General features: G+C 44.4%; 1 protein-coding gene across 2 annotated transcripts; it reads left to right on the forward strand.

Moving 5' to 3' along the window:
* The first annotated feature begins 5,246 nt into the window (after nucleotides 1-5,246).
* LOC127361386 (SLIT and NTRK-like protein 3) lies at nucleotides 5,247-22,000 on the forward strand. 2 transcript variants are annotated; one of them, XM_051395962.1, is made up of 7 exons: nucleotides 5,247-5,491; nucleotides 8,356-8,636; nucleotides 8,830-9,081; nucleotides 9,330-9,445; nucleotides 9,720-10,649; nucleotides 11,959-12,178; nucleotides 19,438-22,000. In XM_051395962.1, exons 2-7 carry the CDS (start codon nucleotides 8,421-8,423, stop codon nucleotides 20,596-20,598), a joined length of 2,895 nt encoding a protein of 964 aa, XP_051251922.1. In that variant the 5' UTR covers nucleotides 5,247-5,491; nucleotides 8,356-8,420; the 3' UTR covers nucleotides 20,599-22,000. The 2 variants fall into 2 exon arrangements, with proteins under 2 accessions (XP_051251922.1, XP_051251921.1); XM_051395961.1 differs by having other exon boundaries at nucleotides 5,247-5,361.
* The last annotated feature ends 337 nt before the right edge of the window (nucleotides 22,001-22,337 follow it).

Raw genomic sequence — 22,337 nt, forward strand, 5'->3', positions numbered from 1 at the left:
ATGCGTTAACACGTGTGCGCCGTGCAGTCAGGAGTGGTTACATTGTAATAGCTGCGGGGACGGGACAGCGGCGACAAGTAGACACCTGGATGTTACCCAGCAGCTGCTCGCCATCTGTTTATGATTATGATTGTTAGATGGAGAGTGTTCAACCGACCACTTGTCATAGCCGGTAAATGTCATTATTGGTCGTGTTATTTAATCTCCTCAGCCAGTAGAACCGGTAAGAATTGAACTGGATGTGAGCTGTCGTGTCAGCTAGCCACATGACAGCCACTGTGCTGCATGGAGATTGTGCCCCTCACATCTTTTTACTGCACCTGTGCGAGGCTCCAAACGGGGGATGATTGGTTTTGGGGGGCCGCTAGGTGGCAGGCATAGGCCACAGGGGATGTTGGGCAAATTTAACAGCTGATTATTGAGGATGGTCTGAGAGTTGGAGGCTTCTTACCCTCCTGTTGAAGGGTTACCAATCTGTATTCCCCCCCTTTTAAAGTGGCTTTTAAAAGTGTGTAAATGTATTAATGCCCTCCACTGAGACATCCAAGTAAAAACAAACTAAAACTTGATCAAAATTGATGAAAAGCAGAGCAAAATGTGAATGGATTTGACGTAAGGATTCGCTCGACTACCAGTCTATACCTCAAACCTGAGATCACAATCAAATAGTTAAAAACAGAATCTTATCATGAATAAGCCACATTGACATTTGTCCAATGGCCTTCCTCAGCCTCCCCTCTGCAGCGTGTTGGCATTTCACCCCTCTGCTGTGCCAATATGTCCTCCCCCTCACTCACCAACTCTCTCTCTGTCTCTCTGTCTGAAGCCAATCTGATTTGCCCCTGGGCTTCTGTCGGCAGAAAGAGGTGATAAACACCGCAACCATGACAACCGGCGAGCCAGATACACGCCTGAGTTCCTGTGTCCTAATGGCTTTACTTGGCATCCTCTTCTCCTTTAATTCATCAAGTCCAGCCTTTCACCTGAGCTGATATTAAGGCACTCGGGACAGATGAAGGCGCCGTGGATCCACTACAGTTTGAGCTGTCTCATCCTCTTCTTTTTAAGATAAACTGGGGTAGGTCTATCAACGTGTGAGATGAAACAGTGTAAATGCTAAAACCTCCACATTGCTTAAAAATAGACCTCTATTAGTCACTGAATAAATATTTCCTCAGCCTGATTAACAGAAATGTTAGCATATTGATTCCTCTGACGTGCTCTAAGGCAGTCAGACAAAAAGTGAAAGCACTAGGCGGATTCCTCACAAACATATCCTATTGATCACTAATGGAGCCCCTGTGAAAACACTATATGAATGATGTTTTCAGAGCAAAGTTCTTGCACCAAGCGTAGCAGTGCTCGGCTTTCATCGCAAGGCCGTGGTAATAGCGAGGATAAGCAGCCTATTAGAGCTGTGTGAAAGTGCCTTTACATGCCTTGCCACATGAAAACTTTCAGGGCAAAATGGCAGGCTTGAGTTAGTGATCGATTGGACAGGCCTCTGCGAACCACGGACCTCCCCTTTCACTGGCAACACACATGGCCTTTTCATGGGAGGGTAGAGTGTATTAGAGCGCCTTGCGTCGTAATAATTCCACATTTTTTCCACTTTTGTGCTGCGCTCTATGACTGAGCTCAAATTGAAGTTCAGATCGGGCACCTCAGGCCTCCCTAGAAAAATGTGTCTGTGTGAAAACGCAATGTAGAATGCAACCAGCTGAATCACTGTAGGTATTATGAATTTATCCTCCTCTCCAGTAGCTTCCTGTAGAGTCATTGAAGGCAGCAGCAGCAGCAGCAGCAGCAGCAACGAGTCTTTACCTTAAGATTCCAGGGGGCAAGGTTCCCACAGCAACTGATTTGAATCCTAATTAAAACAGGAGATTTGATTAATTAGCTCAACGATGTGCATGAGAGTGTGTGTGTGTGTTGCATGGCTGTCTGTATGTGGCATGTGTGTAGGAGTGGGCATGTTCTCGTGAGTCACAGTGTATCGTGTGTGTGTGTAGTTATGCTAAATGAGGAGGGGGTGTTATATGCCTATATGTGTGTGTGTGTGTGTTTATGAGTGTGTTCACAAGCCTCTGGGTAATGCTGTGAATCACTACTGTGTCTCCGGCATGTGTGTTCATGTGTGTGTGTGTATGTTTCATGTCTCCCGGGAGGCTTGTCCTTGCCTGCAGTACTACTGTGTGAATCAGAGGTGAGTCTTCTGGAGTTGCCCTCTGCTTTAATCTGGAGCTAATGACAGAACCACCTGCCCTCCTGGCCATCCCTCCACCTCTTCCTCACCCCATATCTATCCCCTCTATCTGTGGGCTCCTCTCCCCTCCACTCCACTTCACCCCCTCTCCCATCTCAGCCAACCCATCACAAACCCCCAAATGCCCACTCCTCATTGCCTCCCTATCGCTCTCTCCCACAACTGGCCTGTTATTTTTTCTCCTTCCCTGCTCTCTTTCTCCTCCACTTGCTTTCTACTCTTTCCCACAGAGTGCAGGGTGCCCTTGCCCGCCTCTCTGATTGCCTCATCCCACTCTGTAACTAGAGAACTGGGGGCAATGCAGGCCCCAAAGAAACTAAGACACGTGTTAAGGGACAGCGCAACAGTATGTGTACAACGTGTAGCTTTAAGGAGATTTTCTGACCCGTGGATTGGCAGGGGAGAGGACTAAACCACGTTCACACTCTCAGTGTGTCTGCTTGTCCTCGAGTATTGAGTGTGTGCGCATCCACGCGTGCAAGCCAGTCCCATTGGATGTCTTGTGAACAAAAGCATAATTTGAGTGAGCTAGGTAAAACGGGATGACCACTTCGTGCACGGAGGAAGAGAAGATGGAGTGAGCAGGGAGAGGAAAACAAAAGGGAGCAAATCAAAGAAGGATTGGCATGTAAACCAGTCTGAACTGACAAGAGCTCACAGGAGAATCAAAGGAAGAAAGCAAAGGAGGGAAGAAAGGGAGATAAAAAAGGAAGAAGGGAAGGAAGAAAGGGGAGGGAAACAGAAAGAATCTTAGTATGATCTGACAGAAATAATTCAGATGGGAGAAAAGAAAAGGCTTTGGAGAAGGAGAAAGCGGAGGAGGAAGAAAGGAGAAGTGGCTGGAGTGAAACAGCATGAATCCCCATCCATTTCAGCACTGGACAGCTCCACAGACAGCACTAGGCCAGTATAAATAGATCCCCTACTTTAGAGGCCCCATCAACGCTCCAAAAAAGTGCTTTATGTGCTCAGAGCGGCTCCTGCCCCTAGAGAACAGACACGCAGGTATCTGATGGTGCCTGATAACCATCTTCTCTCAGTTCCTCTCCGTTTGTTTTCTTAATTTAAGGGAGCCTCCACGGTTCAGCGGCAACACTACGGTGAGGAAGGCGGGTGTTTTTTCTCCCAGATTCTCCGTCACAGGGCATTTTTACGCTCTGAGGTAGACGATATGGCCTCAGGTCTGGGATCATATTATGCCTGCCACCGATCTGGCATCACCAATAACAGAGCTGGAAATAATATCCCAGTTCCAGAAAAACCTTATTTATATACATCAGCTGCAGCCCTGCATGGTAGAGGTGACTGAGATGCGTGCGTCTGTAAGCAGTCTCCATAAATGAATGTGACTGTGCATACATGCCCTGCATCTGCCAGCCTGTTTCCATTGCAAGATAGCGTTAAGTAGCCTTGTGGGGAAGCTGTAATACAGCCTAATGCACCTGAGAGCCCTGAAATCTATAACCATCATCTACATCTTCCTGATATTACTGGAACCGTCTCTGTTACTGTTTCTGATAGGAATCTCCAGGGAGAGCTCTCCCCTCCACTGCTGTAGGGAGAAGTATGGCGAAAGAGAGAGAGAGAGAGCGAGAGAGAGAGAGGGGAAGGGGGAGAGTGTGTGTGAGGGAGAGATGCACCTCTCCATTTCCTCAAGGTGATTCACCTTAATGCACGCTGAAATCAATGTGAAATTGAACTGAAAATTGAACTTTCAGCTCAGTAATGTGGAAGACATGTTGTTATTAAATCTTTTCCTATAACCATGAAAACGGCAGACTGATATTTGAACGCTTTTGAATGCTTGTTTCCAACACTGTGGCACCATGGTGTCCTTGATGGAGACCCCTGCCATGGGGGGACCCCCAGGCTTCACACAAGGGGGGGCTGCCTATACCTGCCACTTAGAGGCAAGTATTGATGGAGCAGCGGCCACCTATAGGCTGTGATTAGCTCGGTGTTGGAGGCGCTGGTTGGTTGGTGGGGGGGCTTTATTGCTCTGGCATCTGTTGCGCCCACCGCCTCCATTTGGCAGACAGGTGTTCTGATGTAGGCCGCGCAGACGTCCAGGCCTCCCTGTAATCTCCGCTGTGCCCCCCATAACAGTCACCACAGTTTTCCCGACTGATGCTGCGTGCGTGCTAGCCTCTCTCTCTCTCTCTCTCTCTCTTCTCCTTCTCTCTCGCGCGCGCGTGTGTGCGCGACGAAGCCAGCTGGCACGAGTCGCCATGGTAACACACACCGGTTTCACGAAATCCGTCGGTGCTTAAGGGCAAGAGGAGAGATGAATAAACTAATGAGATTATAAATTATTGTCGGTATAGCTGAACAGTCGGGGTATTTTTACCAGACTGCACACGCGGGCAACGTGAGGAGAAAGTTTATGGGGCCCATTGTCTGTGACTCTGTTGTGTCTTCCGTAATCTGTTTATGATGAGGAACTGAAGTGGCTTCTCTGGTGAGGAAGAACACCACCCTGCGCGCTTTTTATGCCTCATATACAAACTAGCAGTTGCGCGCCACCTTATTGCATGATTAATTCCCCCCCCCCACACACACACACTCACACACACACACTCACACTCTCCCCTTTTTTCTTTTTTTTTCTCCGCTATGAATTACCCAGTTGTGTTTGAGATGAAGAGAGGATTCTCCATCACTACGCAGGCTACAACTCCGCGCATTGCACGCCTGTCCAGCGGTCCAGTGCCGCAGCTCCCACGGGCTGCACTGTGGAGAAGCGGACCTGCATCCTAAAGCCAATCGGGTTTTTTATCCTCCTCTTTCTCGCTCTCTCTCTCTCTCTCTCTCTCTCTCTCTCTCTCTCTCTCCCGGTTTTTATCCTCCACCTCATTGCAGTCTTATCACGTCCCCCCCCTCTCTCCTCTCTCTCTCTCTCTCTCTTGCTCTTGCTCTGCGCCCCCCCAACCTCCCCTCCTTCCTCCTCCAACCCCACCCCCCCCTCCCCATCCGCCTCAGCCGCTACAGGAGAGGAGAGAGAGGGAGAAGAGTGCGGCTGAATGTGAACGACATGTCGACAGTCAGCCTCTAAAGTGTTTTCTCGGTCGTTCCCTAATTCTTTGGCGGCGGACTGAGTGAGTATTACCCGCATCCCTGCTCTGCTAAGCGTCGCTGTGTGGATCAGAGAGGCTGGTGGGGAGAGACAGACAATGGGGAATGCAATTGGATTGCGTTACTCTGCCAAGGATTTTCATACATAGCCTGGTAAATGTCTTAATGGGTTCTGTTAATGACTAGGCTGTTTAATTGGTCATGCTTTAATTCTACTAACTATTACAATTTGTGTGCTGTAATGTTAGGGGCTAATTGATTTTCTTGGAGGGCTGTGTGGTGGGCTATCCAGGCTGATAGCCCCCATACATTTGATCAGTGATGCTGCTGCTCGCCTGATAGTGCGGGTCTGTGCTGGGAGCAGGGGCCCATGTAAAAGCCAGTGTGAAGCTTTGGTGAGGCTCTGTGTATTCTGACCGACAGAGAGGACGGAGAGGTAGACACTGGAATTATGTGACATGAATAATATGGTGAAGAATAAGCAGTGACCGTCATCTCTGGTTGGCTTGCGTCAGTGTGCAGGTCTAGAGGAGAGAGGAGGGAAGAAGGAAAAAAAAACTCAGAGTCAGAGAGACTCAAGAAAGACAGGGGAGGGAAGCCACACCTGTGTCAGGCCTGTTTTTTAGATGGACAGACAGACAGTAAGACAGACAGAGTTTTAAATTCTGCTGTGCTGTCACCAGTCAACACTCAAGTCCTTTCCTTTCTTGTTACCATAATGATGCAGAGCTATGCCGACTGCTGACTAGTCCACTCGGCTGATTGGAGAAAGAGGGCTTGAGTGTTGACTGTGTTTCTTCTTATTAAGGAGAGATGGCCGTCCACCAAAGCAGAATCTAACAGGAGGGATCCCAGTGGTCTATCTGGACTCGGTATCGATCTCCTCTGTGCAGGGGGGCTTCGGGCCCAGCAATAAACAATGCATTTTCTTTGACGAAAACGAAGACCCACTGGGGCTGTGAATGGGTTGTATTCTGTATTGTATTCCAATTTGTCAAACACTATTGAGCACGTTGGCCTAGATTGTGCTGTGTTTCTTGTGTGAAGTATACATGCTCCAAACGCTGTGATAAATGGGTGGATTTTTCTCTCATCTTACAGGGGAAAATGTGTTTTTCCACTCCTCTTCATGCCTTTATTGTAGGATTTTGTCCAACAAGTATTGCAGCAGCTACACTGGTTTGTTATGAAAGCACACACTCATCTACACGTGTCTAGCTACCTGTTTCTGTACTTGGCAGGCTATAAAAGCGTACTTTTTGGATATGGTTTGACCTTTTTCACATTGTTTTCAACACACACACACACACATACACACACACTCTGGTAACTTGGCTCCAGCGCTGCTTCTCTGTGAGGCAAGCGTACATTGTGTGCAGGGCGAGAGGAGGGCTTTGATGTAATCAATATCAGATTTCAGCTGTTTCACTGTGAGCTCTCATCCTGAGTGGCAGCCTTGACTGACTTCTTACTGCTTATGCAATCCCACTCCTCTCTCCCACCTCACCCGTTTCGCCTTCCTTTGTACCCACTCTCTGCCCATTACTCTTTCTTTATCTGTCTGTCTCTCCTCTACTCCATTCCTTCACCTTGTTCCCATTTTTTCCTCCTCCTCCTCCTCCTCCTCCTCCTCCTCCTCTTCTCATTTCCACCTCTCCCTTCATCTTTCCCCCCGTCATAATCATCTCTGTGATTGCTCTTCCTCTCCCGGGCGGGTGATGTTTTCACTGCTGCCTCCTTGTCTAACTCGCTGATGCTAGATTATTGCTGTATGATTACAGCTACCATACCATGATGATCATTATTGCATTTCGCATGGCAGTGTTCAACACTGTATGAGCAGATCGAGATGCTTTATCCAATTTAGATCTCATTAAGACTTGAGAGGAAATATCCTCATGCAAGACTCACATCTCAGCTGTTTTTTTCTTCTTCTCTTTTTTTTGTTGTTGGTGTTTTTGTTTCCAGGACTACTGCAACTCCGTTCTCATTCTCTTGTTATTGCAGTGCCATTCTCATCATCATCACCACCACCATCACTATCACCATCAGTTCATGTTCCTGCCCGTCATTGCTCTGCCTTCACATCAGCCCTTTTGAAAATTTTGAAGAGTTTGGATTCGCAGTGATGCTTTCACTCCATTGTCATTATCACAATAATGATTATGACAGGACTCGATGGCTGTTGATAACCTAACATACTCTGATACGCTGATTGATAATATGGGGTATTTTGTGCCTCATCCTTCTGTTCTCTGATTGCCATTCATCTTATTAAGTGGAGATGTTCATTAGACAAAAGCATTATGAATCTGATTTGCACCCACCCATATTCATATTGCATACATTAAAACAACACATGCATGACATTTCGGCTTCACCGGGCATTTGAGAGTACAGATGAATATATTCATCACAAGCTTATCCCCCCTCCCCCCTCCCCACTTGACCAAAAAAGCCACTCTTAAAATGATAAAACGTGATTCACAGGTGAACTTGCCCACCCTTTGTTTTGCATTTTCAATGTCAGAATTAGAATTTTTTATTCAAAAGCAATGTCGTAGCAGCTGAGAGATTGCTCCGCTTGTTGTTTTTGAATCAATATTTCCTGCTTTGGTGAACCTTGTAAATCCAAAGCCTTGTTTGCCTGTGCTGAATGCGTCTTACCTATGTTTACGTTGGTTGATTCTGCTCATATCACTTCATACTGTGGCCTCCAGTTGGCCTATACATCATTATTCCAATGCAATGTAATTCTTTGCCCGTGGCACTCCGGTCTGTGTGATTTAACTTTTATTTTCTGACTGCTTTAGTATGCTTGTGATGTATCATCAATCTGATTCATCCTGAACTGACCTTTGCTGTTGCCTTCCTGCCTGTTTGCCCTCTTTTAACTCTGTTTGTGTCTGTGTGTGTGTGTGTGTGTGTGTGTGTGTGTGTGTGTGTGTGTGTGTGTGTGTGTGTGTGCGCGTGCGTATGTGAATGTATGCATGTATGTGTCGTACCTCGCCGTGCAGTGCGGTGAAGGGCCGATGCCGGGCTGTAGCCCCAGGCTGCTGAGCTGAGAGGGAGAAGCAGGAGGATGCAGTGGGTCGCTCTAGCAGTGGCCCTGGGGTGTGTGTGTCTGTCCCGGGCATCGCACACCCCCACCCCTACCCCCACCTCCACACACACCCCTCTAGTGGACAACTCCGAGGAGGAAGTGGACGAGCCGTGCTTCGAGCCGTGCACGTGCGAGGTCAAAGAAGGCGTGCTGCATGTGCACTGCGATGGGCGGAGCTTCACTAATGTCAGCCAGGTACCATCTCTGTTCATTTATCTGGCCGTGCACGTGGAGCTGCACCACACTTTATTGCGCTGTCACTTATCTCATTACCATACTGTATCTCCAAGTCTAATATCCTGTCTCTTATGTGGCTTATGGGTGTTTCTAACGGTTAAATTCATGTAATTAATAAGATAACTAATCAGACCTCTAATTAATCATTCAGGTGTCACAGTCTTGGGTCCGCCCTTTCAAACTCAACCTCCAGAGGAACTCTCTGAGGCGTCTCTATAGCAACGGGTTTCAGCACCTTGGCAACGCAGTGTCGATAAACCTTGGCAACAATGCACTCCAGGACATCCGAGTGGGAGCTTTCAACGGTTTGGCCAAACTGAGACGTCTGTACCTCCACGAGAACAAGCTGGAGGTCTTCAGAAATGACACCTTTGCTGGTTTAGAGGCTCTGGAATACCTCCAGGTAGGCTCGAGACTACAATCCATGTTGATTATCCATGATTGACAGGGTAATGACAAATTCGCCCAAGATTACAATAGATAGCTGTGACAGAAATAGTCAATGGCTAGCGGGTGGTTCAAGTGAAAGAATCTTCTTAAGATCTCTGTGCATTATCACATAAGGAGTGCTTTACCTTTTTCCTGCTGCATTCAGTCTATTTTTCAATTGCAGCAATTATATGTTCACCACAGTTCTCATTTTACCTGCAGGCCGACTACAATGTGATCAAACGAATCGACAGTGGTGCTCTGAGATTCCTCTACAAGCTCCGGGTTCTCATCCTCAACGACAACCTGATCCCTGTCTTGCCTGCTCATCTGTTCAGGTTACATTTTGATTATTTTACTGCAAAGGTTTTTGAATTATGCTGGGACTGTTCTGTGAAAATATCAGTGTCAGACACAATTAGCCAGCCCGTACTGCTGTTGAATTAATGTTTTGGTGGCATACTATTTCATATCACAAAAGATGGATTAATCATCAGATAAAAAAGCAGATTCCTCGGCAATGGAATGTGTGAGCTTTTATTTTTCGCTTACTATCATGTTGTCCTTTCATCTAACCTAGCTAACTATACCCCCCTCCTCCTCCTGCTCCAGATCTGTGTCTCTGACTCATCTGGACCTGCGGGGAAACCGTCTGAAGAGCCTGGCATATGCTGGGACCCTGGAGTACGTTGGTCGCTCCCTGATGGAGCTGCAGCTGGAGGAGAATCCCTGGAACTGTGGCTGCGAGGCAGTGCAGCTACAGCAATGGCTGGGTCAGATCCCCTACACGGCTGTAGTCGGGGACGTTACCTGTGAATATCCCTTCCACCTTCACGGCAAAGACTTGAGGGAAATCCCTCGCAAGGAGCTGTGTGCCGACCTCCCAGATAAAGAGCTACAAGCAGAGGGGGGTGGTCCATCAGCAGGATCACAGCCCCAACATTTGCCCCCAAACTCTAAACCCAACTCCCACCCTGGGCGAGTCAGGCCAACTAAACCCTCCTCCATGGTCCACGGATCCCGCCAGAACACTCATACTTCCTCCACTTCATCGTCATCTTCCTCAGCCGAGCGCAAAGACAGGGACAGGCACCCGAGGCCGACTAAAAGGCCTCGACCCTCCAGAATATCCCCTACACCTCGCAGCCTGATGCCCAACCAGAATCCCCCCGTGGCAGGCTACCAAACACGACCCCCCATCCCCATTATTTGTCCCATGGGCTGCACTTGCAATCTGCACATCACAGACCTGGGCCTGACTGTCAACTGCAAGGAGAACGCCTTCCTCAACGTGTCTCAGCTCACACCTCGGCCTCTGAACGGCCGCAAGCTGTACCTGAGTGGAAACTTAATTCAGAGGATCTACCGCACAGACTTCTGGAATTTCTCCAGCCTTGACCTGCTTCACCTGGGGAACAACCGCATCTCTTACCTCCAGGAGGGGGCCTTCTCCAGCCTAACAAGCCTAAGGAGCCTCTTCCTGAATGGGAACAACTTAGAGAGACTCAGCCCGCACATGTTCCTGGGGCTGCAGAATCTAAGGTAGGATTAATTTATTTATTTAGATCCCTCACGGAGTTTCAAGCACGTTGCTTGCACAGCACTTCAAACAAATTCATAAACTGAAGCCACATGTCAGCTTAGGTATTTAGACATTTGTTTATAAGTATGTGGAAATTAATTTCACTGTAATACTGGCACAGCACAGAGCAGAACATTTTGATTACCATTATACTGGAGTTTGACTGAAATGAAAGATGCCCATTCTCTTCCAGGAGTGTCATTTGTTAGTCACACTGCTTCAGTCGAGGTGTGAGCATGGTATGAGTGACAACGTGAAAATTAATGTTTTTTTATATTTGCATACAGAGGTGTTGATAAGGCGGTGAGACGTCTGGATGATGCCAGGAATTAGCTTTTTTGGGTTATTATAATAAAACGAGTCGTCAGAATGATGCATATGTATCATTGTCAGATTAAGCTCACAAAGATAATTCCCCTGCAAATAATGTATACAGCAAATATCTGCTGCCAGTAATTGTATTTATCCAGTGAGTTTAGCATTGTGCTGTTTGATTAAGACAACAGGTCAACTTTCATCCTCTGCTAAATAAAGAATGAGGTTTGTGCCGTGATACCTTCGAGTTGAAAACTAGCTCCACTGTGTCTATATTTTAAGATAAAGTTCAAAAAATCTACAGACCCATTCATTTGACCATTAATCAATAATAAAGATCCTCTTAGGACATTCAAAAAGTCTTCCTCTTAACCTCTCGTTAGCCTTTGTTAGTGAGTCTAGGGCGAGGGGGGCTGGTATATATTCAAACCACATCCATCACTTATTTCAGCAGTGGAAGTATATTGGATGACTAGCATGCAAGGAAAAGTCTCCAGTCATACTTAATTCTTCCCTGAGTTTACACTGACTTCTATTATTGACGGAGAAAAAAAACAGAAAAAACCTTTAGAACCGATCAGCTAATCAACTGTGAGCAGCAAAAGTGCAGATTAAGTAAAATTTCCGTTGTGACTTATTTACATAAATATTCATTAATGTAATTATAATACTTGGATGCAGGAGTGATAAATGACCTACACAGTACTTCAAAATGGATGGTGTGAAAATTCACTCTGCTCTAATGAAGAATCACTTATTTATACAAAGTTAAGACAAAGACAGATAAACTTATTGGATTTTTGAAATGTTATTATATTTAACATACATTTACTGTCAGACATCCCTAAGTACTGAAGTGCAGTGACAGTTTTCTTTAACATAACCTCCTAGTTCCATAGTGCATCTTCAGTTTCTTTGCATGTATACAGAAACACTGTCCCCTTCCCTTTTTAGGTACCTTTATTTTGAGTACAACGAGATACGGGAGATCGATCCTGGTACCTTCGACTCCATGCCGTCCCTCCAGCTGTTGTTCCTCAACGCCAACCTGCTGCGGAGCCTCCCTCTCGGAGTATTTTCTGGAGTTAATCTGGCTCGCCTCAATCTGAGAAACAACCACCTTCTGCAGCTACCCATGGTGGGTGTGCTGGAGCACCTCACCGGACTGGTGCAGGTTGGTGCAAACCTATTCGCTGAATGATTGAGGTTTCAGTGCTCGAACAAATTATTGTGATTTGCTAACCTGCTCGTGCGTAAACGAGTCACATACCCGGCACAAGGCTTTTAGCCAATTTAGGCAAAACAACAAGCATTTTGTTGAGTGACAGTGGCAGGGTGAAAAATGGAGAGTGTTGAATTGGATCACCCCTGTTGATTTACTAAACGAAAATGTGTATAATTATACAGAGTATATTTGTTTATAATGTCAGACAGATGATATTAAAAGAACTAATAGATTGCCAAGACACATTGCATTATCACAGCTTGATGAAAGAAACAAAACAAGCTGCAATCTTGGATCAAGCCATAGCCACATTTAAAACTTCTGGCAGCCCCTGATCTCCTGGCCTCTGGCACAGCTGTGGTTTTCTCCGTCATCTGCATCGTCTGTTGTTTTGAGAGCTCTGCTGTGGCATGTGGGACTATGGTTGCGCCTCAGGTATTCTAATTGGAAAATTGCAATTGACTCGATTTGCATAAGTGGTCTTAATAAATCAGGAGCTAAACTGGAGAAAGCTGTACCCCTCAAGTTTTGGAGCATAGTTGTAAATAACATTTTAAAAAAAAATCTACTGTATAAACTACAGTATGTGTTAAATTTGCTGTTGGTGTTAGACCTTACTTTGCATATTTGACTGGAGAATTATGTGACTGGTTGCTGTACACAACGGACCGAAACCTGAGGTATTACATGTTTTTTTATCCTGCCTCCTCTCACTTCAGCAAATTTAGTGTACCAGGCTTTTCTTAGACAGCCAGAGTAGAATGAGGTAAGGTGGGTGTGGATTAGCCTGAATGTCATTGTGAATTTCCATTTTACTTTGCTCCATGAAAAATTCCCAATTCTAGGCAGTGTGGGTGAGGCTGGCGGTTCAGAGGATGTTTCTGAATGTTTGCTCAGGGGGAAGGACGACAGCGGTTTATGGAGCAGGAGGAACCATGTAGAAGTGTATTATGTTTTTGTGCTGGTATACGCCTCTGATGTCCAAGAGCATTAAAGCATTCACCAAATGGAAGTACACTGTGGGCCATATTCATAAAGCCCAGCGGTATCACCATTGTAGAGCTCAAAATCTGTAGCACTGTAATTGAATTCATTCATTTACCGGGGTTGTTATTACTCTAACAAAGCCACATTAGCGCTGCCCATGGACTGCAGAAAATAATGTGACAATGATATCACCTGTTGACTTACTGCTGGTCTGTTTGAAGCTGGGGAAGTGGGATTTCTGGGCGCTGGCATGTGTTTTTGGAGCCAGAGTTTGCACAGTAAAATCAAAGGGTAATACAGATGGAAGCAGGGTGAAGCTCGCAGCTGCTGTAAAAAGCAGTCCTTTTTGATAATCATAAAGCAGCAGCATGTATAGCTTAGAGTCATTGTCACCATCAAGAACAGGATTATACAGTTACACCCACTTACATGCAAAGCTATTTTTGAAAAATACCTCCCTGATGTCACTGTTATTTAAAATAACCATTAGTGAGACATTACAGAGGAAATTCAAATTCATATGGTGTCTATAACTTCTTTAAACTAGTATAACCAGAGGAAAAGTCTTCCCTCTGAAAACCGGTGAATTATAAAATCAAGTCAGGTGAATCAGCATCGGAGTGGATGCCAGAAATATGTACGGTTCAGGATTACATATGTCTTTCTCAGTAAATGCAACGAACATGTTGTGTAGTGGGGCAGCTCTGTCTCATCACTGCCAGCTGCAATGAAGAAACTTGCCCACAGCCACATCTCACCTTGTGTGATGTCGGATAGAAAAACAGTACACACATCACGGAGACTGGTGAAAACAACGCACTCGTAAAGGGCAGGTTTGACAGGAAAAACATTCCATTTAACGCCCAACTAATATTCACCTGATTGCCAGTTCTACTTGAGTACGTGCTCGTCAATATATATATCTATATATATATAGATAGATAGATATAGATATATATATATACACTATAGTTTGATTGAATTAGTGAAACTTTTTCAAGGTGTTAGGCACAAACAAATCTGTAATGGAATAGTTTGAGATTTTGTGAAATGCGCATATTTGCTTTCTTGCCGAGTTAAATGAGATGATTGATACCACTCTCGTATCTGTTGAATATGAAGCTACAGCTTGCACCCAGTTAGCTTAGCTTAGCTTAGCAGAGAGACTGACCTGTCAGCACCTCGAAAGCTCAGTAATTAATATGTGATATCTGGTTTGTTTAATCAGGACAAGAAAAGTAGAAAAAAACTACACTGCACTGCTCCCTCCAAGCTAAACTGGTTATACTGAATTATTATTGTCACTGACGGAGCCATTAGCTTTTCACAGTGATACAGAGTATCTTACGTCCTGGTTAAAAGCTAACTGAAACCATGAATCATACCATAAAAACAATCAGGATGTTATAGGTTTGTTGTAAATAGGTGACTGGTGACCTATTAACCAGTTATAAACACTGCTAGAATAATATTTTATACAGAACTGAATTGAATAGTTTCAGACCTCATTGGTAATGCCGTCGCTTAAAGTTAGCTTATCTTAAATTGACATATTATGTAGTCTGTGACATGAATCTTAAACGAAACTAATTCATTATTTCCACCTATAATACTTACTGACTCTTACAAGTTGTTATCAGACAAGCAGTTTTACTATAAAAGCTAATATTTAGCCATAGCGGTAGGTGGCTATCGGCGAGCCTGGAGTTAGGGCAGTCAAATGATGCTGAGTTGAGTATTAACAGATTTGATTCTAAAAACTGAAAGTCAAGTAATGTAGAGTTAATTATAACCTCTAATGATCACATTTAGTAATTAAAGAGTGCCTGTCAGTAGAAATTCTAGCCATTATTTTCAGTTGGATGGTTTATATGCTGTGTAGAGTGTCTGGCAAGTATAGCAATGTATTTTCTATTTCAGGATGGAAGACGGACTTCAGTCTCACTGACTGTCTGTCTCACTTTTTCTAATTTAGTGAATGTCAATAAAGCCAGTTTACAACACAACATGCCACTGCACTGTAAAATAAACAGGCTTTTCTCAGTAATTTAGTATTAATAACCACTTTTATCGAATTATCTGTAGGGGTGGATGACCTGTACACTTAATTTATTATTTATATAGTATTATTTTGATATCATTTTGTTATGATATCCACTCAAGTATTCGTAATCACAGTCTAAAGTTGCATTTTCATTCCACTGAGTCAATTTTTTTCTTTTTACAGGAATTTCTCTATATCTTGTAATATTTACAAAAATATGTATTGTCAAATCATGCTGTAACACATTTTAGTCAATATAAGTTTACTTTACTTTTACTTTTAAATTTCTTTAAACATGAAAACTGTGAACCACAAAATTTGGATACGACAACTGTAATCCGTTAGAGTTACAGAGAAAAGATGTAATACATATTACAGTTAGGAATGCAATTTTATACATTTCTAAATAAAAAGCAATATACTACCATGCACAGGGCGTACACAACCACTTAATGAGTCTCACAGCAACACTCTGGTCTCGAGTACAACCGTAATCTTACAGTTGCCAATTGATTATCATGGCCTCTAGTGAAAACAAAGGGTTTCACTGGGTGGAAATTTCACCACTATTTGTTATTTATTTTGCCGTTAAAGCAGGAAAAGGAGGAACAAACTCACAGTACAGTGCAGGTTATGCCTTCCAGCTGTGATGTCTATAGGCTACTGCCTGAATTTGCTTAATGACAAGCAAGTTTTTCTTTAAAAATGATCCTTAACTGAACAGAGGTTTCTTTTTTCTTTTCTTTTCTAGAGGTTTCATTGTTCTGCTGTCTTACAGAATAAATCAAAGTCATCTTATAGATATTTATTTTGTCATGTTTGCATTTTTGGTATAGAAGTAACCCAAAAGTAACAGAGAGTAACCAAGTTGCATTACTTTAATATTGTGATACTTACTTTTTAAAAGTAACCCTCCCAAGCCTGATGGAAAGGTAATAAACTAAAATGAATTATTAGATTATTGGTCATCCCTATGTATGTATTGTGAAAATGTGATTATTTTTAAATCTTCTTTTTAGTGTGTGTGAAAATGGCAAAGATACAGATACAGATTCTAATTCCTGTGCATTTTATTGTTTTGTACCGTATTTTACTACAGGTAACAGCACAAACATGCTCATCGTGTCATGTCTACATTCTTCCATTTCATTTTTTGGCACATTTCAAACACAGAAAAAGCCTGATATCTAATACGGCAGCATTAAAAGTCAGTGTTTATTTTCCCTCAGAATAAAAGATCAAGGGCTTCTTACTTGACTCACCATGTTGCACTGATGTTCAGCAATCACAGAGAGATACCAATTTCTCCACAGACAATAGCCTCAATGGACCAGAAACTCTTGCTCTTTGCTCTTTGCTATTACTACCGCTCTCTCTCCACCTTCATGAAACACAAACTGCTGGATAGAACAAGTTCATGCCCCTTCTCAAGGGGTTGTTGAAGTCGCTCTGGGAAATATGGGAAATCACTATCTGAGGTAGAAGTCGACGAGGCAGGCAAAGGGAGCGTGAGTACACTATGAAGTAAATTACACTTTGAAAAAAAAAAGCCTCCTGGAATGCACTGAACATCACAGGCCGATGAAATCTAGCTGCGTAAGAGTATCCATGAGTGAATTGCTTTGACGCTTTTCTCTGGCTTTGTATGTATAACACCTAAAATATACTGTACCCATGAAGGCAGTTTTCCAATACACACATTTTCAGAAAAACAACATTTTTTTTTGCGTATACTGCAGATTCTTCTTCTAATGCACTCTTTTCATATTCGCTCTGTGTATTATTCAAAAGACAATGAAACACATTCATCAGTATGGAGAAGGCTTGGCAAGCTGAAGCTCAGGGGCGTCTTGTCACCAGAGACTACAGCAAAATCCCTGCACCAGAATTTCCAAATACCTGCTTATATTGACTATATTTCTGTGAACTAAGTGGAGCAATTCTAATGACTGACAGGATATTGCTGTTTGGGCAAAGTGATCAATTATAAGACACATGGCTCGCTGAGAACATCCTGAATTTATCCCCTGATGAGATTTCTTTATAGCTCCTGAGTAAATTTTGGACAATAATTGCTTGATCTTTGATCTCTGTCATAATGATAAAAACCCACAAGAGCAAATTTACTCTTCCGCAGCTAAAGAATGGCAGTTTCCCCCCAAAATTGATGCCATTATTTAAGTCAGGTTCAATATATTTTCTGACAAAAGAGGTTTTTCTTTTTGTGTTTTTCATGAATTTCTTGCTGAATAATATCACAAGCAGCATCTAAACACTGACTGCTGAGACCCAAGGTGGCTGATGTACTGAGTATACTGCGTGTTAATGATACAGTTAGTATCATTAACATACTGTTTTTGACTTTATAAGTGGAGTGAGTTTACTAAAAGCCTTAACAAAAAATATGTAATAGTTTCATGCACTCGCATTTTCTCTGCGACTGTATACTGAATATACTGCGTGTTAATGATACAGTTAGTAATGATACAGTTAGAATCATTAACATACTGTTTGTGACTTTATAAGTGGAGGGAGTTTACTAAAAGCCTTCACAAAAAAAAAATATAATGGTTTCATGCACTTGCATTTTCTCTGCGACTAGCACCTGTCGGGCTAACTGAGAGTCTATAATTTCCCTTCACAACAGAGCTTTGATTGACAAGTTGACAGCAAATCACACACTAGGTGACCAGGCGTATAAATTGTAAACGGTGTTGGACATGTTGGACAGATGCTTGCAAAAGAGAAGGGGATAGAGCCCTTGGGATCTGTGTGAAAGCAAACAATACCTGAAATAAAATGCTTCAAGAATTCCTACCAGATGGAAGATTATAGTTATGAAAGTCAAAAAACTGCTAAAACAAGCTGACATTTTGGTCTCATTCTAAATGTCACCTTGTTTTTTAATGTGCAGTCATGCTGAATTACAGCCCAGTTGTGTCACAATCATGCTGAAACATGGAAAACTGCACTTTTCAGTGAACCTTCAGTGTTCAAACTGAGTTAAAGCTGCAGCAGACCCTCCGGTCGCAATTATGTCATTATCAAAGCCACACAAAAGCCCACAGTGGGCTAACTCCAATAAAGCGAAGGAGCATCCTGTTGTTCAGCGTGAGGCATGGGGAAGTAGTCGTACCAAAGCTCCCACAGCAGCAATGCTGAATCATCTCAAAAAGCATCCATCTATTTCTGCAAGCCAGGGAGATGGCCTAACCAAATTAGCATGACAACATTTGTGCAAGCCTCTTGGAAGTGTGACAGAGAGAATATCAGCTTTCATTGCCAAAGTCATTGCTAAAGATATGGAACAGATCAGTTCTGCAGACAATACTATGTGATGTAAGTGATTCCCTTTGTGCATAATCTGCTTTACCCTTTTCAAAGTGTGGTAAAGTGAATATTTGAGTTTGTTTTAGGACAGACAATCAAAATAGCAGGCAGCGAGAAAATGGATTTACGCACATACCTATTGGATTATAGCACAGGGGAGAGTTGCATCACATCCCGTCTATTGTTAAAAAACAAACTGCTGTGATACTCTCACATGCTTGTCACACAGAACCTGCCGGTGAGTTTAGTCAATAACCACTTATATAAACTCGGAGTGGTCTTTATTGTAAACTGAAATATTCCTGTAACCTGCTGTAGTGCATGTGTGAACAGGTTTTAAAGAGAGCACTTGTGTTCGCTAGAAGTTGAATTGGTCACTGCTCAGCTTGTTCTCTCGAATCGCGCCTGTGCGCAGCCATTCAGGAAATGTGGGCACTTCAGTGTTTTGATGACCCTATAATGACGTTATTTACATTAATCAGTACTTTACATCATCTGCATATTTCACAAATTCATTTCAAGACATCAGCCATCGTGGAGAGCTGTATTCTATTAGGCAAATGCAGAAAAACTAATTTTCCATATATTCTAGCTGGTGAAAGGCAAAGGTAGCAGAGAAAACATAATTTTTCTTGTTGTCATCCTATTAGAGTGCGAGCTGCCGGATTATCCTTCAACATAAGAGACAGTTACCAAGTTACTAATATGTATCACACAGATGTCAGCTAAATTATCTATTTTGTGTTTACATTCCAAAGTGATTCATGAATTTGCATTGCATGGCAGACCAGTAATTAGTGTACTATTACACAATGACAGCATGATGTGGTGTTATGTGTTTTTCCAGGTGGACTTGCAGCAGAACCCGTGGGAGTGCAACTGTGAAGCAGCTCCACTGAAGCGTTGGCTGGAGGGTCTCAGCGCCGTGGTGGTGATGGGAGAGGTGGTCTGCCATTCCCCGGAAAAGACCAAAGGTGTAGACCTCCGCTCTCTCTCCATGGAACTTCTCTGCCCTGAGCTGGAGCCCCAGGAGGGCCAGGAACAGGAGGAGCAGACAGCCACCTCCACAGCTGCAGACAGCGGTGTATCGGTTGGCTACCCCGGCTCAGGGCTGGGGCCCCTGATCCCTCCCGGGAAGGATTCAATCCCACTGTCGGTGTTAGTGCTCAGCCTGCTGGTGTTGTTTGTGTCGGCATTCTTCGCGGCAGCGGCACTAATCGCCTACGCCCTGAGGAGGAGGGACAAGCTGCCGTTCCGTCGCCAGGGAGAGGTAGACTTGGCTGGCATCCAGATGGAGTGTGGAATCTTCACTGAGCAGACGCACCACCATCACCACCACCATCACCACGGCCTCCCAGAGACGCCACCTCTACCTCCGCCCGAACACAACCACGTCTATGACACCATCTTGCCCCCGGAGGCTGCGTCGAAAGGTCCCGACCCCGCCACAGCCTCGCACATGTGTAGCAACCCCATCTACAAAGAGGAGCAGGACGCAGCCGTGACACAGCGACCACAGCAGCAGCAGCAGCAGCAGCAGCAGCAGCAGACGTTTGCAGCTTCCAAAGAGAGCGAGGGAGGATACTGCTCTGCAGCGGATAAGGAGAGAGAGTGGACTCTGGAGGAATCCTCATCCCCCATCAACACAGTTACAGGAGCAATGGGACCGCTCGCCGGCCTCCACGGAAACGGCATCCTCTGCCCCACAGTGATCGACAGCCAGGGCCCCACCCCTAAGGTCGAACTGGTGGACTGCCTCTTCAGACTCCCTGCCCCTGAGTTCAGAGACCTGCCAGATCGGTACGCAAGGCCGCCGCCCCGCTACCCTCATCCCCAGGACTCTAAGCAGGATGCCAGACCCGACCAAACGCTCGTGGTCACCACCGCCAGCTCCACAGCAGGCGGTAGCAACAGCAGCCAGAGCGAGCAGGGAGCAGGAGAGCAGAGAGCCAGACTGAGGACCACACCAGACTACATGGAGGTGCTGGACCGCTCTTACCAGTTTTAACTCTCCTCCTTCTCTGCCTCCTCTTCCTGCTACCCCTTTTCTCTTGTCTCCTCATCATCTCCCTCTCTGGTGATGAATCATCCAGTAACAATGACTCCTGTACAGAGGCTGGCGTGGCTTTGAGAGGAGCCTGTGGGGGAGTGGGACTATACTACACACTATGTTTATTCCTGGATAACGAGCTGAGGTCAGTTTTTGTATTTTCCCCACTACTGGCGTATAGGTTGGTATTTGGCAAGGATTAGCTGATCCCAGATATCTGCCTGGAGGCGAAACTTCAGCTGCAGCTACTACAGAATTTTTCCCTCCATTACACCTCACGATCGTAAAGCACTGAGGCTCCGTTTTTTTTACTCAGAGCCACAATGAGCGGGAGACAGCGCAGTGGTGGTGGTGGGCGTTAATGTTCATATTATCACTCTCAAAAGACCTGTGTGGAGGAGAAACACACCAGCTCTTTGCAACATCAAACACAGAGTCATAAACTGTGACAGCCGGAAGGTGTGGAGCGAGCTGGGCGGACATGTAAGATGGAGACAACGTGAGAGGGAGAGAAATGACTGAAAACAGCCAAGTGCCTTAGCAATGAACAGCCAGCAGTGTGGTCAATGCTTATTTTTCTATGAATACAGATCTATTTATCTAAACAAAGAGGTTTGACTACCAACGGATGGGACGCTGATGGACGACTGAGACTGAAACCAATCAAAGCCGCCGAATAATTGCATTCCCTGGATGAGCCAAAAATAATAATATACCCAATCAATATTGGAGTTGTTTGTATGCAGTTCAGTTCATTTTCATCTCATCCAGTTAACTTAATTTGCTTATCCGGTTTGAATTTTTTACAGGGCTAGATGAGGGACATATCCAGGAATAGTTGGTTTGCTGTGTGAAATTCTAAAAAAGGTTCTGGTTTTATGGAGAAAAGGATACAGAAATTATTTTTCTTTAATGCAAGACAAAACCAAGGAAGGCCGACATACAGAAGGACATTGTGGCAATGGATGCACTCTGGATTTCTTAATCAGCCAGACTTAATGTGGCCACAAGGACCTCTGCTCCATGTTTTCTTTCACTGGACAAAGGCGCAGAGGTTACTGTATTTCTCAGAGGAAAATTGAATGGCAAAAAAATGGACAAAAAACCAGGATGCGAAGGCTTTTTTTTTTTTTTTGTCAAAAAAAAAGACAGACACTTCTATCAACTATCAATTATTATCTTTTACGGAGGTACCTTTTTATGCTTTCATCTCCTACCAATAGTAGAGGCAGTTGTGAATATATTTATTCTTAGTTTTTGCGTGTTGAAGCTCTCCTGTAAGGGATCATGTTATATTAATGTATAGGATGATTCTGCATCTGGTTCAGCCTTCTTACCGCCGACCCACGAAATACAATAAAGGGTGCTACGTAAAAAAAAACTTGCGTTGGCAGCTCCTGTGTAGCAAATTGATGCGCACACACACACAAACAACAAACACCCCCCCCACACACACACACACACACACACACACACACACACACACCACACACATACACAAATGTCCTGACCCCCATAAATGCACACTCACTCTCTCCGTCTCGATTGACTTAATAGTGCATGAAAGAAACGGCTCGAGGTATGCTAAGCCCGTAAGCTTGTCCACGCAGCGTGTTGGAGAGATGAGATGAGAGTTGAGTAAAGCTGGGAGCCTGCAGGGTTCCTCACATACTAAAGGATGGAGATAGAAGCTAATA

Source organism: Dicentrarchus labrax, unplaced genomic scaffold (genome assembly GCF_905237075.1).
Source record: "Dicentrarchus labrax unplaced genomic scaffold, dlabrax2021, whole genome shotgun sequence".
NCBI classification, from domain to species: domain Eukaryota; kingdom Metazoa; phylum Chordata; class Actinopteri; family Moronidae; genus Dicentrarchus; species Dicentrarchus labrax.

Coding starts and splice junctions, on each gene's coding strand:
- LOC127361386 (XM_051395962.1), top strand. CDS start 8,421: ATGCAGTGGGTCGCTCTAGCAGTGGCCCTGGGGTGTGTGTGTCTGTCC. Junction 8,637..8,829: donor GCTTCACTAATGTCAGCCAG/GTACCATCTCTG, acceptor TTAATCATTCAG/GTGTCACAGTCTTGGGTCCG. Junction 9,082..9,329: donor AGGCTCTGGAATACCTCCAG/GTAGGCTCGAGA, acceptor TTTTACCTGCAG/GCCGACTACAATGTGATCAA.